The sequence below is a fragment of the Rhamphochromis longiceps genome, linkage group LG7, assembly GCF_057381845.1.
Source record: "Rhamphochromis longiceps isolate RC_006_pf linkage group LG7, R_longiceps_female_GT1.1, whole genome shotgun sequence".
NCBI lineage: Eukaryota > Metazoa > Chordata > Actinopteri > Cichliformes > Cichlidae > Rhamphochromis > Rhamphochromis longiceps.
This window is the reverse complement of record NC_140563.1, coordinates 4031170-4045318: the sequence shown is the minus strand read 5'-3', so window position 1 is coordinate 4045318 and position 14149 is coordinate 4031170. Positions and strand designations below refer to the sequence as shown.

General features: G+C 39.9%; 1 protein-coding gene across 1 annotated transcript; it reads right to left on the bottom strand.

The window, feature by feature from the left end:
- Positions 1-1551: 1551 nt before the first annotated feature.
- On the bottom strand, positions 1552-13643 carry uri1 (URI1 prefoldin like chaperone). Its single transcript, XM_085411700.1, has 11 exons — positions 13267-13643; positions 12544-12578; positions 5979-6057; positions 5671-5806; positions 4479-4570; positions 4318-4381; positions 3962-4157; positions 3622-3862; positions 3385-3536; positions 2591-2831; positions 1552-2261 (listed from the first exon to the last, which is right to left on the bottom strand). The coding sequence occupies exons 1-11, from the start codon at positions 13336-13338 to the stop codon at positions 2073-2075; spliced, it is 1497 nt and encodes a 498-aa protein (XP_085267826.1). The 5' UTR covers positions 13339-13643; the 3' UTR covers positions 1552-2072.
- Positions 13644-14149: the final 506 nt, after the last annotated feature.

The window sequence follows — 14149 nt, the reverse complement described above, 5'->3', positions numbered from 1 at the left end:
TAGCAGTGAAGCAGATACACTGGCTGCTGTTTAATCCATTCTTCTGTCATTTGGAACTAAAAGCTCCCCCTCTCAGACCCAAGCACCTGTCTGGACAACAATACCTGCTGAATCCCTAATCATACAACTCTTAAAATCCCTCATAATCCCTGAAATGTAGATCTCAAGTGTGTTCCAGCTCATTACATAGATTGTATGCAAGTTTTCTTTGAAATGTAGTTCCAGCATATACCTACGCAGCTTAACCTACATAAGACCATTGATCTGTGTCTCACCAACACAACTCTAGCATGTTAAGCATTGCCTAATCTGTCTCATGCTACCTAGATTTTCATATTGGAGGAATAATCCTGGAAGGGAGGAGGGTGAGGGGTGTCACCTCTGGACCTGTTTCAAAGCTTCTTATCAGAGACATACACTCCCACCATTTAACTAAAAGGGGAGCGATAGAGTTTTTAATTCAAAAATCATAGCTTTAATTAAAGCTGCATTTCAGTGTAGATGAAGTACATGTGCATCTGCTGCTGTGCTAGTAATCAATAGGTGCTCAGTTGAGTTCAGCATTTTGACCTTTTAGACCACTAAAACCAAGAACACCTCCCCTCACTACTTCATCCAGCTAAAAAAAAAAAAAAAGGCCCTTCTGGATTTTTCCTATGATTGTTTTGAAACTGTAAGTAGAGTCACAGGAAACTGTTACTTAGTTTTGAAGGTTATGTGATTGTTACTTAAAAGAGCACAATTTATAATGTATTTATTAAGCAGTTATTTTTCAAATAGGCCATTTATGTAAAAAAAAAAAATACATAAAAAAATATAAAATACAACGCATGAATATTTTGTTTTAGGAAACAACTTGCAAAATACGTCTCATATTTTATTCTTTGAATCATCTGTTTCACTCACTGTTCTCTGAACTGCATATTTCTCAACATTCATGCAGTGGTTTTACAGTTTATCCTTCTAAGCACATTTAATGCAACCATGAACTTCTGACTTTGATCTGTAAATAATACTTGCTTCTGGTCTTTAGCAGTGAAATGTTGGTGTTGCACCCAAAACATCCTCGATTTGTTTGTCTTGGGAATTCTTTCTCTTCCTTTAGGACTTGAGTTTTTACTAACAGGAGGAGCCATTTTGCTTTCAATTAACTTCCAGATTTGATGAAGCATTATTGCTGCCTTAGAAAGTTCGATGGCAGATGGTGCTTTACTTAGCTCTTCTAATTCCACTGCATAACAGGAAATTCACTAAGAGTAACAATAATTCATAAAAGCCTTATCTCAGCGTCTAGTAACAGCTATTTAAAGACTGAAACAATTTACACTAGGCATCAGGCAAAAAATTTAAAAAACTAAAATATTATTACCCATTATTACTGTGCTGTGTGCAACAACAACTGGAGAAAAACGTTTTGGTATAAGATATTGAGAAACACAATAAAGCCCTGTCAGCAGACCATAAATGAAATATAGATCCATCTCCTTGTGTAGGAGAGTAAGAATTATTTTCTCTTATGGAACAAAGAGAAATCAAGACTTGTAGTCAAAATCATTTATTTTTCTTTTACTTTCCATCAATATTTTTTCTGTTTTACATAAAGCTTGTCACAAAGGAATACATACATTCAGTAGGACAGGTCAAGACAGGGTAAAATGAGAGCTAACGAGACCTGATTCTGTTTAATAATCAATACTAGGGGAAAACAAACAAAAAAGGCAACTCATCTTATGTGGCAAAGCCTACAGTCGGAGTTAACCTGGCGATATCACAGATCAACAGAAGAGTAGACAGGTAAACGTATGACAGACTGCAAATGTCTTAAACAAGACTAAAAGAAGAATGTCTTTTAAAGCAGATAAGCAAAAGAGGCTGCAATAAACCGTAAAAAAGCAGTGTTACGCAAAGGCTGATTTGTTAAGTGTTCTACTTCACAGACAGAAACAGAAATCAGTGGATGAAAGGCGTGCAAAGAAATGAGCATGTGGTTTGTTTTTTGTTCAGTTACCAGAGAGAAACAAAGGCTTCACAAAAGATGTTCATGTAAAAGCTGAATATTTGCCTCTTAACAGTCACTTCTGCTGCAATCGGGCAGCTTTGAACTTTGACACCCTCTTCGGAGCTTGCTGGGGTGGGGCAACATCAGGCGCCACCTCCTCCTGTTTCCTCTCCAGTATTGTTGGCAGAGCTGGTGGAGAGATGGTCAGATGAGGGACAGCTGAGGGCATTGGATCCTTTTCTATAACTGTACCTGAAAAAGCCTGAGAAAGAGAAATAAAAAAGAAACAACAGTAAGGAAACTGATGTTGCGTCACACTTTCATATATTTGTGCTCGGATATATTGCAGAATCTTTCACACCAAAATGAGATTAAGAACTATACAAAGAAACGTGTTCAGGTAACAAATACTAAACCAACTTAAAGCCGGGACACTACTTAAAAAGAAATAACACAAGTGCAGTAACTTTGAATCATGCAGACCATACATTTAATCGAAGAGTGTAAAAACAACAAACTCAATGCTGAAACTTTTCTAAATGTTACATTTACTCTGAGGTGAATACTTTGAAGCATTCAGCTCTCTTTCACCTCAAATCTGCTGGGAGGTTGCAGCAACACTGCTGTGGGACTGTCCTCTTCTGTGATGCCATCGCTGGTGTCGCTGTGCGTTGCTTCGTCGTGACTGAAGCTGCGTCCCATAATTCTGCGCTCTTCAAAGTCTGCAGCGCTGCTCTCACTTGTGTCGCTGCACACGCTGTTCTCTCGACTGCGTGACTTCAGTATGGACTTCCTAGGTATGGGTTCCCCATTTTTCACATCTACAAACAACCTGATTAAAAAAAAAAAAAAAAAAAGTAAGAGTCCAGTTTCACCAGTCAAAGCAGCTAAACATGAAGTATATGAAAAAAAGTACTGGGCCACCAAAATGTTACATCCACAGAAGTTGCTCAAAAGTTCCTGGGACACGTTATTTTGCTGATGTTAATGCAAAAGCAGGTTTATAACTCCATCGTTACTGAGTCAGCGTTGCCAACTATGAATATGCTCTCAATGCCAGCATTCAGTTATTGAGATAACAGTGACTGAGTTGGTGTAGCTCCTCAGTGCTTCTACTTTGCAGTAATGCCACTAGCAGCTGATCAGGAAGAGAGGGAAGAAATTTCCCCAAACCTATTACAGCACTCAACAGTGAGTGCTTTAGAGTGACCCATTTCTTCACTGGTTTGTATTGCTTGATTTTATACACGTGTGGTAATGGGACTGAAAATACAATGTGGCCAATTTTTTTTCCATACTTCAAACCAGAATCTGTTTATGGCCACATTTCAGTTTTAGACATGCAAAATTCATTTGTTCATTAAGTCTAACTGCAATATTTTTACCTGTAAAGGTCTGCCGGTGTTGTGATTTTGTGAAGTTCGTGATGAGCATGTCCATTGCTGTGGCCATTTTTCTTTTTCCTCTTCGAGTGTTCCTTCTGCTCTTTCCTTTCGCTAAACTTCAGTGTGGTGTTTTTGCCTGTATTTATTCTCACCTGATGCAAAAGGCAGACACATGGAAAGATGAAGAGAAAACTCACAGAAGACTCACAGATGTTCTAACTTATTCATTGCTCTAACCTTCTTGGGTTCGACTGTGTGAGAAAAGTAGATAGTAGGCAAACAGTTGGCTTCCTCTTCCTCCTCAAAGTCTTCTTCCTCTTTCCTGTCCTGTCTGAGTGGTGCTGTGCTGGAAGGCAGCGCGCTCCAACCTGGCTTCAAACTCAGCCCATTTACTGGAGTCGCAGCATCTGCATCTTTCTCCTCTTCTGAGGAAGAGGATGATGTGTCCTCACCATTCATGTCTCCATTATCAGATAATCTGAAGGGGAAAAAACCAAAACATCTAACTTTGAAAAAGAACAAAGAAAGAGCAGGATTATTGATCCTCATACAAAAACAGAAAAGTATCTTCACATACTTGTCCTGCTCATCTTGTAGCTCCTCCAGCTTCTCGAGTTCATCCAATCTAGCCCATAGCTCCTCCTCAGTCATAATGCATTTCCTGCTTCCACTATCTCTGCTTTCTTCCTCATTCTCCTCATCCTCTTCTTTAAAATCAAAAAACACATCCTGCTTGGGCTTAGAGTTTGGCTTGTGAGCCATTCTTTGCTTTCCTGTTAAAGCGTACAGAAAAAGAAACCTTTAAACTATTCACGCCTACATATGAATTTAATTCTGGTGTAGAATTAAGCAATAGGTGAAAAGCTACACTGCTTTCTCTGCGGCCATGATGCACAAGTGAAATGAGGTCAGAAGAAAGGCTGACAAAGATACCTTTGGTGACAACAGAGTCATTGTTTCCAACCTCCTCTCTGATGTCAACATAGTCGCCTTTACTCTAAAAGAACAAGAACACTACAGTTAATGTTTTTGCCCCCATTTATGACTTGCACAATAACTTATGTGTGAGACAACTTGTTGGTAATGCAACATACAGCAGAGATGGTTTCCAAATTCTTCGCAAACCCAACTCTGGCTTCAAAGTTTTTTATCGTCTTGGACAGGCCATCTAGTTCATTCTTCACATCTGTAGACAGCAGATGCATTTTCATTAAACTGTGCACTTAGGAGGGCAAACTGACAGAGCCACATGTGCCGAAAAAAGACACAGAGACAGCAGGCAGATTTCAATGAAACGCTTCAAAAAGAAAAAAAGGAAAAAGACAACCAGCTTGTAAAGAGTTAAAATCCTAAACAAGTTGTGAAGAGAAAAAAAATGAAAAATGATGACACAAACAGTTGATAATATCTTCTGCCCTGAATACTACTCCGGATCATTAAATCTTCACAACAATTAAGCCCTTTCACTAATAGCAGCAGAGGGCCCTTGTTTCCATGGCAATCGGGAGCCCCTCCAGTCAGTGCATCAACTGGAAGTGAGGAAAGGTCAAACACAGAAGGCCTGACAACTCAGCCGCTGTCTGACACATTTCAGCTAGCTATGTTTGTATTACAGCACTTAGCTCTGTAATAGCAGGGTGGGCAGGGTCAGGAGATGGGGGAGGACGAGAGCGGGGGGGGTTGGGGGTGGCGCTGCGGATGGGGCTGTGGCAGCACATTTCTGCTTCACTAAACATTCTAATAATGTTCACATCAGAGATCGTTACTTGGGCCCATTTGACTTGATATGAGATTTTCAGAGCTAGAAATGAGCAGCGGGGTTAACACACACAGGGAAGCAAAGCTGCACACAACTGATGTGAGATCGAACAAAGCCGCTGCAGTAACAGGGCCCGATTTGACCACAGAAAAGAGGAACAGGTAGGAGCTGTTATCCCACGGTTCACAGCCTAAGCAGCGACAGCGGTGACCTGAATGAACGCAAAAGCTGCGCAGTCCATGAGCCCTGCAAACACTGCACATTGAAATAAAGGCGCGTCGAATGTGTCGGCAACCCGCTATGACAAACGTCCAACAGCTGTAGCATCTTTGCATACGTATGACTGCTGTGGTGAATCGTTACACGGTTTAAAGTTTTTCCTTCAAGGATCTGTTCAGACGAGCTATGTTGATATGATGCACTTGCGCCCTCTGCTGGATGAAAAGCAGCACTAACAGATTATGTTAATGTCACGCGGTAAGTATTCAGTGAGAAGTGAAAAAACATAGTTTAAGGAAAATACTCACATTTCATCCTGTGATCAACAATTTTTTGAGCTTGCTTGGCAGAGCACTTGGTGAACCAGTTATCACCCAGCAACACTGTGACCTCGTTGGTGTGTACCAGCTTTCCGGGCATAAAGGCCAAAGGGCCAAATGGTACCTGCACGTGTGGAAAAACAGAGCGCAAGAAAAAAGAAAAGAAAAGGGAAACAGGTCAAATCAAACAGGTAGAGCAAACGCAAATAAAGGAGTAAAACGTATATAGGAGTGAACTTTTGTGTATTTTAGAATTCTCTCCTTTCCTCTGTATTTTAAACAAGGTCATCACTCACCATGATGTCATATGACAGTTGATCTGGCAGAGTTTTGAGGCGGTCATTCAGGGCTTCATAGTCACCCGACACCTTCTTCCTGCAAACAAAAGGTTTCTCCAATGAAACCACAGCTCTCTGAAGCCATCCTGTCTAATTTGGTGTGTTTGTCATATTTGGGATAAGTCAAAATTTAAACAATGGGAAGCAAACAATGGAGTAAAGGGGGAGCGCCTGTTTTCCACTTGGGGAGGGCAAATGTGGCATAGCAGCTAAAGTAGTCTCAAGATGTCACTGTTTTTTTCATTTACTTATTCTTATTACTTATTTTTTGCTGGGCATTGTAAAACCTTAGGAATTATAGGAAGAGAAACTGACCAAGGAAGGAAGGAAGGAAGGAAGGAAGGAAGAAAGAAAGAAGAAAAAGGACCAGCTAATTAAAATTTCTTATCATATTTATACAACAAAGACAGCAGAAACAAAAAATCCCCTCAGCAAAAATCACTTGACCACTTTGTAAATGGACCACAGCTACCAAAGCTTTATGACAGCATCCTCAACATAAACTACTGAATCAGGCTCAGCTTCCAATGCCTTTTACAGCAAGTGTTATATTCCCATTTGAAAGCACAGTGCTGCCAACAGCCCCCTCATACTGGGTAATAAATCCCTCCAGTCATCTGTTGGAAGAGTATTTTCTCCTTTACACTCTCCTCTTGCAATCAAACGTTTGAAACCAAACTTTTTAATGAGCACTTTAAAATCCAATTAGTAAACAGCTACAGCAATGGAGGCAACAGTACTTTTTTGTAGCTTTTGTAATGCATTTTCAGTAGGATTTAGGAATTTTACATTTATGAACTTTGTATGCAGTTACATCCATAAGTTGTTGGTTTCCAAGCAGTTGGATTAACTGAGAAGCAGACTGACTGTCAGGTGAAGCCTGTTCCCTTATGTCATGACAAGTAATACAGATAAAAGATCTTTAGTTGATTATAAGCTTTTAATTTGGATTTAGCAGCTGTTTACTGGAGGAGATGTTGATGAATGAAGGCCATTGTTATGGTTAAAAAACAAACAAACAATGATCAAGAAGCTGGCCTCAAAGCCTATTGTTCAAAGGTACTGTTTATAAGGGTGGGGAAACCTGCAGTCAGCTGAGACTAAAGAAGTCACTTGAATGAATGATTTAAAACAGAATCTACTTCTTGGGAAACAAACAAAATGAACCTATGTAATCTGGCCTGCAGAAAGGTCAGATTACACGTTAGAGAAAACATGTGAAAGCCCCTGCAAGTTCTTGGAAAAAAAAAAACTGAACCGATGAAACCACGATTAACTTTTACCACAATGATAGAAAGCAAAAGGTATGGAGGAGGAGAGAAACAGCCCATGAGCTGAAGAACACGACATTGTCTCTCAAACGTGGTGAAGACAATGTTATAGCACGGGCACATATGGCTGCCAGTGAAACTGGGCCAGGAGTGTTTACTGATGATGTCACTACTGACAGAAGTACATACTGTGAAGTGTACAGAGCTATACTCTCTGTTCAGACTCAACCAAATGCTGATCCGAAGGTGCTTCACACTGCAAACAGATAATGATCCAAAGCAAACTGCAAAAGCAACCCAAGAGTTTATCAAAGTAAAGAGATGGGATATTCTTCAGTGACCAAGTCGGTCACCTGATCTCATCCCAGCAGATCCTGCTTTTCACAAACTGAACACAAAACTGAGGGCGGAGAGACCCCCAAAAAACAAACAAGCAGCAGCAAATGAAGGTGGCTGCATGAAAACCGAGCAGCACTTTATGATGTCCTTCGACAGACATTGACTGGAAAGGATTTTTTAATTCAAGTATTTAAAAAGATCCTTATATTTACAAGTATGTTTGTTTGTGCAAATAGTTTTAAGCCTCTGAAAATGGGGGAGTGTGTATAAAAATGGTTGCAAATCTTAAGCAATTAAATAAAAACAACTGACCGCTTGACTTAAAAACCACCATGGTAGTGTACAGATTGTAGCTATGATTAAAAAAGCCAACCATCTCAACCTTACACCTCTAGCTTTGTCTCCTAAGCTGTCCTGCCAACATCCTAATCTCTATCCCTATTGGTCACTCCCAACAGAAATCTGAGCATCTTCAACTCTGTCACCTCCAGCTCTACCCCCTGTCTTTTTATCAGTAGCAACACCTCTAAACCATACATCATAGCAGGTCTCACTACCATCTTGTAAGCCTTCCCTTTCCCTCGTTCTTCTATCCATTTGTCAAATCACCCCTGGCACTCATCTCTATCCACTCCACCATGTCTGTACTCTATTCTTCACCTCTCTCGTACACTGTCTATTATTTTAGATCACTCACACACACACTTCACTCACTGTGTTGGAAGGATAGAAAGAGTATTTTCAGCAGTGGTGAATTTAAAAATAAATAAAGACATTGAGAGGGGAGCTTTAGATTCACAGTGCAATACAGTGGCCTCAGCATATTTTACGATATTTTTATGCTTCTTCTTTTGAATTTACTTACTTTTTTTGTTTTTAATTTGGGAATAGGCAAATATTCTGCCAAATCAGACCCTTGTGTAAAAGAAACGTGAGAGAAACTACACTGAATAGTGTGTAACTGGACTGGATTAATGTATCAATAATAACAAAAAGGGGATTTATCTCACGTCAGGTCCGTGAATGCTAATAGGAGCATGAGGAAGATATTTATCACACTCTATGCACGCCCATATAGTCTTAAAAGCTCTAGTCAGTGGAAATGAAATCACCTGTGTGAGTCTGTCGAGACTTACAGGACAATGTTTACACATCTGTTATAAAGAAAATGTTTTATTGCCCTTTTACTGATAAGTACTAGAGCTGGGCGATATATCGAGTTTTTAAAACATATCGATATATTTTTATACGAGATATAAGATGTGACAATATCCTTTATATCGATATAGTCTATGTTACGTTATAATTATAGTTGTGGAGCCGCAAGTTTGCCTCTCTTTCGTCCACTTTTGTCTCTACGCAACGTTACTCCGCCTCGCCTTCACTGAAGACAACTCCCCCTCCTCCCCCATCGCTTCACGTGCAGGCAGCGACAAGACGGACACGGCAAATCTCCGTTAACGAGTTACTGCGCATCGCCCCATGCGTGGGGCTGGACGGCGTCAACGTGCTAACGAGCTAAACATGCTAACGAGCTAACAGCGCTAACCCTAAAATCCTTTCATTCTCTCAAAAGTTGATAGCGCGCCTTATGTATGAATTCTGGTTGTGCTTGATGGCCGCGAACCGATTTTATGTGGTACACGGCGCTCAGCAATCTGTCAAAAATGTTTGAGTACGACTTTGGTAAGCTACGGAGCTGCACCGCTTGATAGATTGTCGGCGCATTACGGCTACCGAGGAGCTTCGCGGAGTGATACGTACTGTGCATCAACGTAATATTACCGTATTGTGTGTGTATAAGGACCATAAATGGCACCTGTAAGAGAGGTGGTTATGAAGCGGATTTCAAACTCCAGGCTGTCAGTCACACAGTAAAACTTGGGAACAGAGCAGCTGTGAAATCTGTCTTTGTTATTACGCTCAGCGTCTTTTAGTTTACATTTTGACTGCACAATTGTGAGCTCTTTGTTTAGCACAAAAACAACCTTGTTTTCTTTTATTTATGGAGCATTATTATTTAATGAATTCTCATAATTTAATTTTGAGTAATTTTTCATGTACATCTGTGCTGTATGTTAATAAAAGTGCCTGTGTGACATCTGGGACACAGCTTTGACTAAGAACTCTCTTTTTGTTCTTACTTTATGGCTTAAAAAAAAAAAAATCGAGATATATATCTTATATCGCCATCCAGCTAAAAAATATCGAGATATGAATTTTGGGTCATATCGCCCAGCCCTAATAAGTACTCTCTTTCATTTTACACATAATGCAAAATAAATGTAATAACACAAAACCTACATGCACTTTTCTTATTTTAATCAATAATACTTAAAACACTGATGCTAACACCCCCTACTTAGAATCAATGGAAATGCACTTACTGTAGCAAATCTACCCTGCAGTGAAGCCCCTACACAGTCATGGTCCACTCACACAGGTGTTTTTATCTGTCTGTTAAGAGCTCTACTATCTCTTAATGTCTCTCTGTGCATACACCACATGTCAATTCTCTTAAATGCAGCAATACTTTCAGCATCTTTTTTTTGTTAGCAGCTCTGCTAATCTATGTCTGCTTAAAATGCCTGTAGTATAACAAGGCACAAAAACAGACTACTGCCACTGAAACAAAGTAGTAACTTCCTCAAATACGACAAATTGCAATGTGAAATGTACTATATACACTTAAATACTGGGACACACCTTTAAATTTTTGAATTCAAGTACTTACAATCCATCACCTAAACATGCATTTACAAACATTTGTGAAAGAACTGGTCTTTCCAAAGACTTCACTGAATTCAAGCGTGGTACTGTCAATAAATGTCTTTCCTACTAGAGTAAAAGCATTCGGGATCCAAAGTGGCAGACCATGTAAAGTTTCAGAGAGAGGACACTGAGTAATGAAGCGCATAGTAGACAAAAGTCGTCATCACTCTGCCGACTCAGCAGCTACAGACCTCCTCTGGCATTAAGATCAGCACAAAAGCTGTGCGTTCGGAGCTTCATGGCACAGGTTTCTATGGCTGAGCAGCTCCTGTAGTGTAATGTGTAAGTGGCCCAGTATTTTTGTCCATATACAGCATCTCTGCATGTTTCCCTTTTGTAAACTACTTGCATGTGCACATTCAATAAAATAAGCCAGTTTTCTTTTAATCAGCTGTGCCGTTGCACAGGTCTGCACGATTAATCGTTAGAAAATCGCGATCTCGATTCATACTTATGTGTGATCTCATTTCCAAATGACAACGATAAAAAAAAAAAGAAAAAAAAAAGACGACGACGATTGTACCGCATTTTGATCCGGGACGTACTCTGCATGAAAACAAGCGCTCACTCTTCCTGCTCAACAAATGACAAGGGCGGAGCCTTATACCACGTGATACAGAAGCTGTGCCGTGTGATGCTAAAATTAGCACATCAGGGATGACGAGAAAGTGACAGGAGAAAATCCGTCCCGGTCAACCACCCAAACACCAATAACGGGAACCTTACACAGCGCTTCCCTATACCCGTCGACCTCCCGCAGGCACAAAGAAATTAGCGGCTATTACTTATCACCTGGCTCCCATCAACACTGTGCAAAACGAGGGATTTAGGAAAATGATCAACACCCTAGACCATAGGTGTCAAACTCTGGCCCGCGGGCCAAATTTGGCCCGCAGCCTACTTACATTTGGCCCGCGAAGCCATACCAAATTACTATCAGAGCTGGCCTACTGGTATTATACAGCTAATATATATATTGTTTAGTATTAAGCTTTGCTTGTTCCATATTCAGTTTTTCAGCAAAACGTGTTTGAGTCCATAAGAAAAGATTCATTCTTATATCTGGAGGAATAAATATATTTCAATAAATATTAACGTTAGCACGCGACTTTGTTCCAGTTTTGAATTTTGGCCCACTGTGTATTTGAGTTTGACACCCCTGCCCTAGACAAACGCTACACAGTGCTGTGTTATTTTTCTATTGTTGCACTACCTGCTCTATACACGCAGTGTCGAGCAACGGTGGAGACGGAATTTCAAGCAGTACAACATTTTGCGGCAACAACAAAACGTGAGACATTTGTTGTTTTTATGTTTATTTATTGTTTTTATGTTCAGTCTCAACTGTTACGAAGTTGATGTGCAGTTAATAAGTGCAATAAATATTTATACTGGAAAAGAAAATCGTGATCTCAATTCTAAGCCAAAAAAATCGTGATTCTCATTTTATGCAAAATCGTGCAGCCCTACTGTTGCAACACAATTTGTGCTAAACAAATAAATCTAAACTTGTTGATTTCACATCAGAGTGAAGTCTGTCCTTGTAGACCCACAGGTCATAGCAAGCAAGGATTGATGAGTATTAAGTAAGAGAAATGAGATGGAGCCACCCTCCCTGACATGTTACTTCTCTGATAATACTTCAATCATTCTTTTTATTAACCCAATTCTGTTAAGGTGTTTCCATGTCACTAACCTGCTGTTTTGCATCACAGGCACTGTTTATTGTTAAATACTCCAGGGCTGTTGACAACACTAACAGTAACACCTACAATAAAAAGTCAAAAATCTGTGCTGTGAAATGGGGCCTGCTGGAACCTGAGCAAAGGTCAAACACTTCATTAGGAAATAAAAGAATATCACTGTGTGGGTGTGCACAAACTTGATAAGCAACTGACGTTTTCTGTCAATTTAGAAAGTATTGATGACCCTAAAAGAATCTATTTTTGGTTATAACAGCATGTTTGTGCAAAATAGGGCAAAAAAAAAATGGGGAGGTCTAAACCTGATATAGTAAACTTCAAAACTACACTGAAGGAATATTAGAACATGAAGAACCTGCACAGTGTACTCAGTTAATGCAAGCATATTTTAAAAACAACCAACTTTGTGCTCAAGTTCATTGGTGCTTTCATGCTTACCAGTGTTGAATCCGACTTTCACAGTCTTTCACCACCTGTTTCAGGACAAATAATTTTAGTAAGAATCAAGCTGATAAATCTACGCAACTTACACAGTCTCCAGGTGGAAAATTTAAATTTTTTTTAAAAACATTTAAATCATCTGTGATAAAACATTCATTTCACCGAGGCTTTTACTTTACCCCGGCTGCAGACACAACTGCCCAGAGGCACGAATTTATATGTAATAATAGTTTGACAATCATCACACACAGGGAAGTAGGTCAGCAACTCCGAGGAAGTAGGACGAGACAAACACAAAATTAATAATTTAAAAATGAAGCAAAAAAAATGAAATAAAAACACAGTGGTTTTGTATCTAGGTGAAATTTACTTCCCAAAGTAAAGAAGCAAACAGCACTGGTATAAAATTCTTTTTTTTTTTTAATGCCAAGAAACGAACCTAGCTGAGCACGCCCTCCTACAACATTTAAACTTGAACATGTGAGCGCAGAAGGAGGAAGCTTCTCGAAAACTGAAAGTCAAAACAACAAACACTCTTTGTGTAACCTGTGAAACAATAATGGCACAGATGTGTGTATCTGCAGTAAAAGGTACTTCAGCAAGTCCCAGCAAGTGGCTCCAAGACCTTCCCCGGTGCACCATGTGCCCAGTGGCTGACGGTGGCTTGGCTAACGTTGCATACTAGCCAGCAAAATGTTTCGCGACAACTGGTGATATTACCTTTTCGTGCTCCTCTCGGAGCCTGATAACTCCGCCGAGGTGTTCTATATCCACTTGACCCTTTTCAGCCATTGCCAACCCACTTGCACAAAATAAATTTCTGGTGTTTCGTGACCCCAAAACAAAGCTCAAGGGCTGTTGTGAGTTCTAAAGAAGTGTTTATGAATGCAGCAGCAGCTATTCCTGAGACCCGTTCTGCTCGTATTCATCAATGGGTCAGTGATAGTTATCCACACTTTCGGAAGTGATATCATCTCACACTCTCATTTCAGAATTTCTGCATGATTTCCAAAAATATCCACAGTCTGAATATCCGAAGATTAGCCAATACTCCTTGTCACTCTCGCTGCGCCATGCACCTCCGTCCAACTCCAAGAACTCAACGGTTATTCCAGGGTGGTCCCGGTCTGAGCTTTCAAAATAAAAGACTTCGGTTGTATACTTGGTTTAGCATTAACAACAACAACAACAGCAACAAATACAAAACGTAAAATTAAAGAAAAAAAAACTAAAAACAATTATACTTTTGGTGGACCTAAGTGAATAGGAATAAATCTGGTAAAATTACAGTCACAACAAAGTGCACACCTTGTGGTGGCTTCTTTCTACTCTCAAGCCCATCCTCTAGTTTCACATCAGCAAGTTTTTCGTAAGGCTAAAAAATCAGTCCGTGTTGGATTCACACAAGTAATTCAGCTTGCGTATGGAAGGCTAAGATATGGAGGTCGACTGGGCCACTGCAACACCTTGAGTTCGGTAGTCTTAATAATTGCGAGGCGCACACATCCTGTGACTACAAATGATTACATTTAAAAAGTGTGTACTTTATTTTTACCATGACTCATCGAGAACTTCAAAAGTTTTAGCATTTAATGCATCTCTT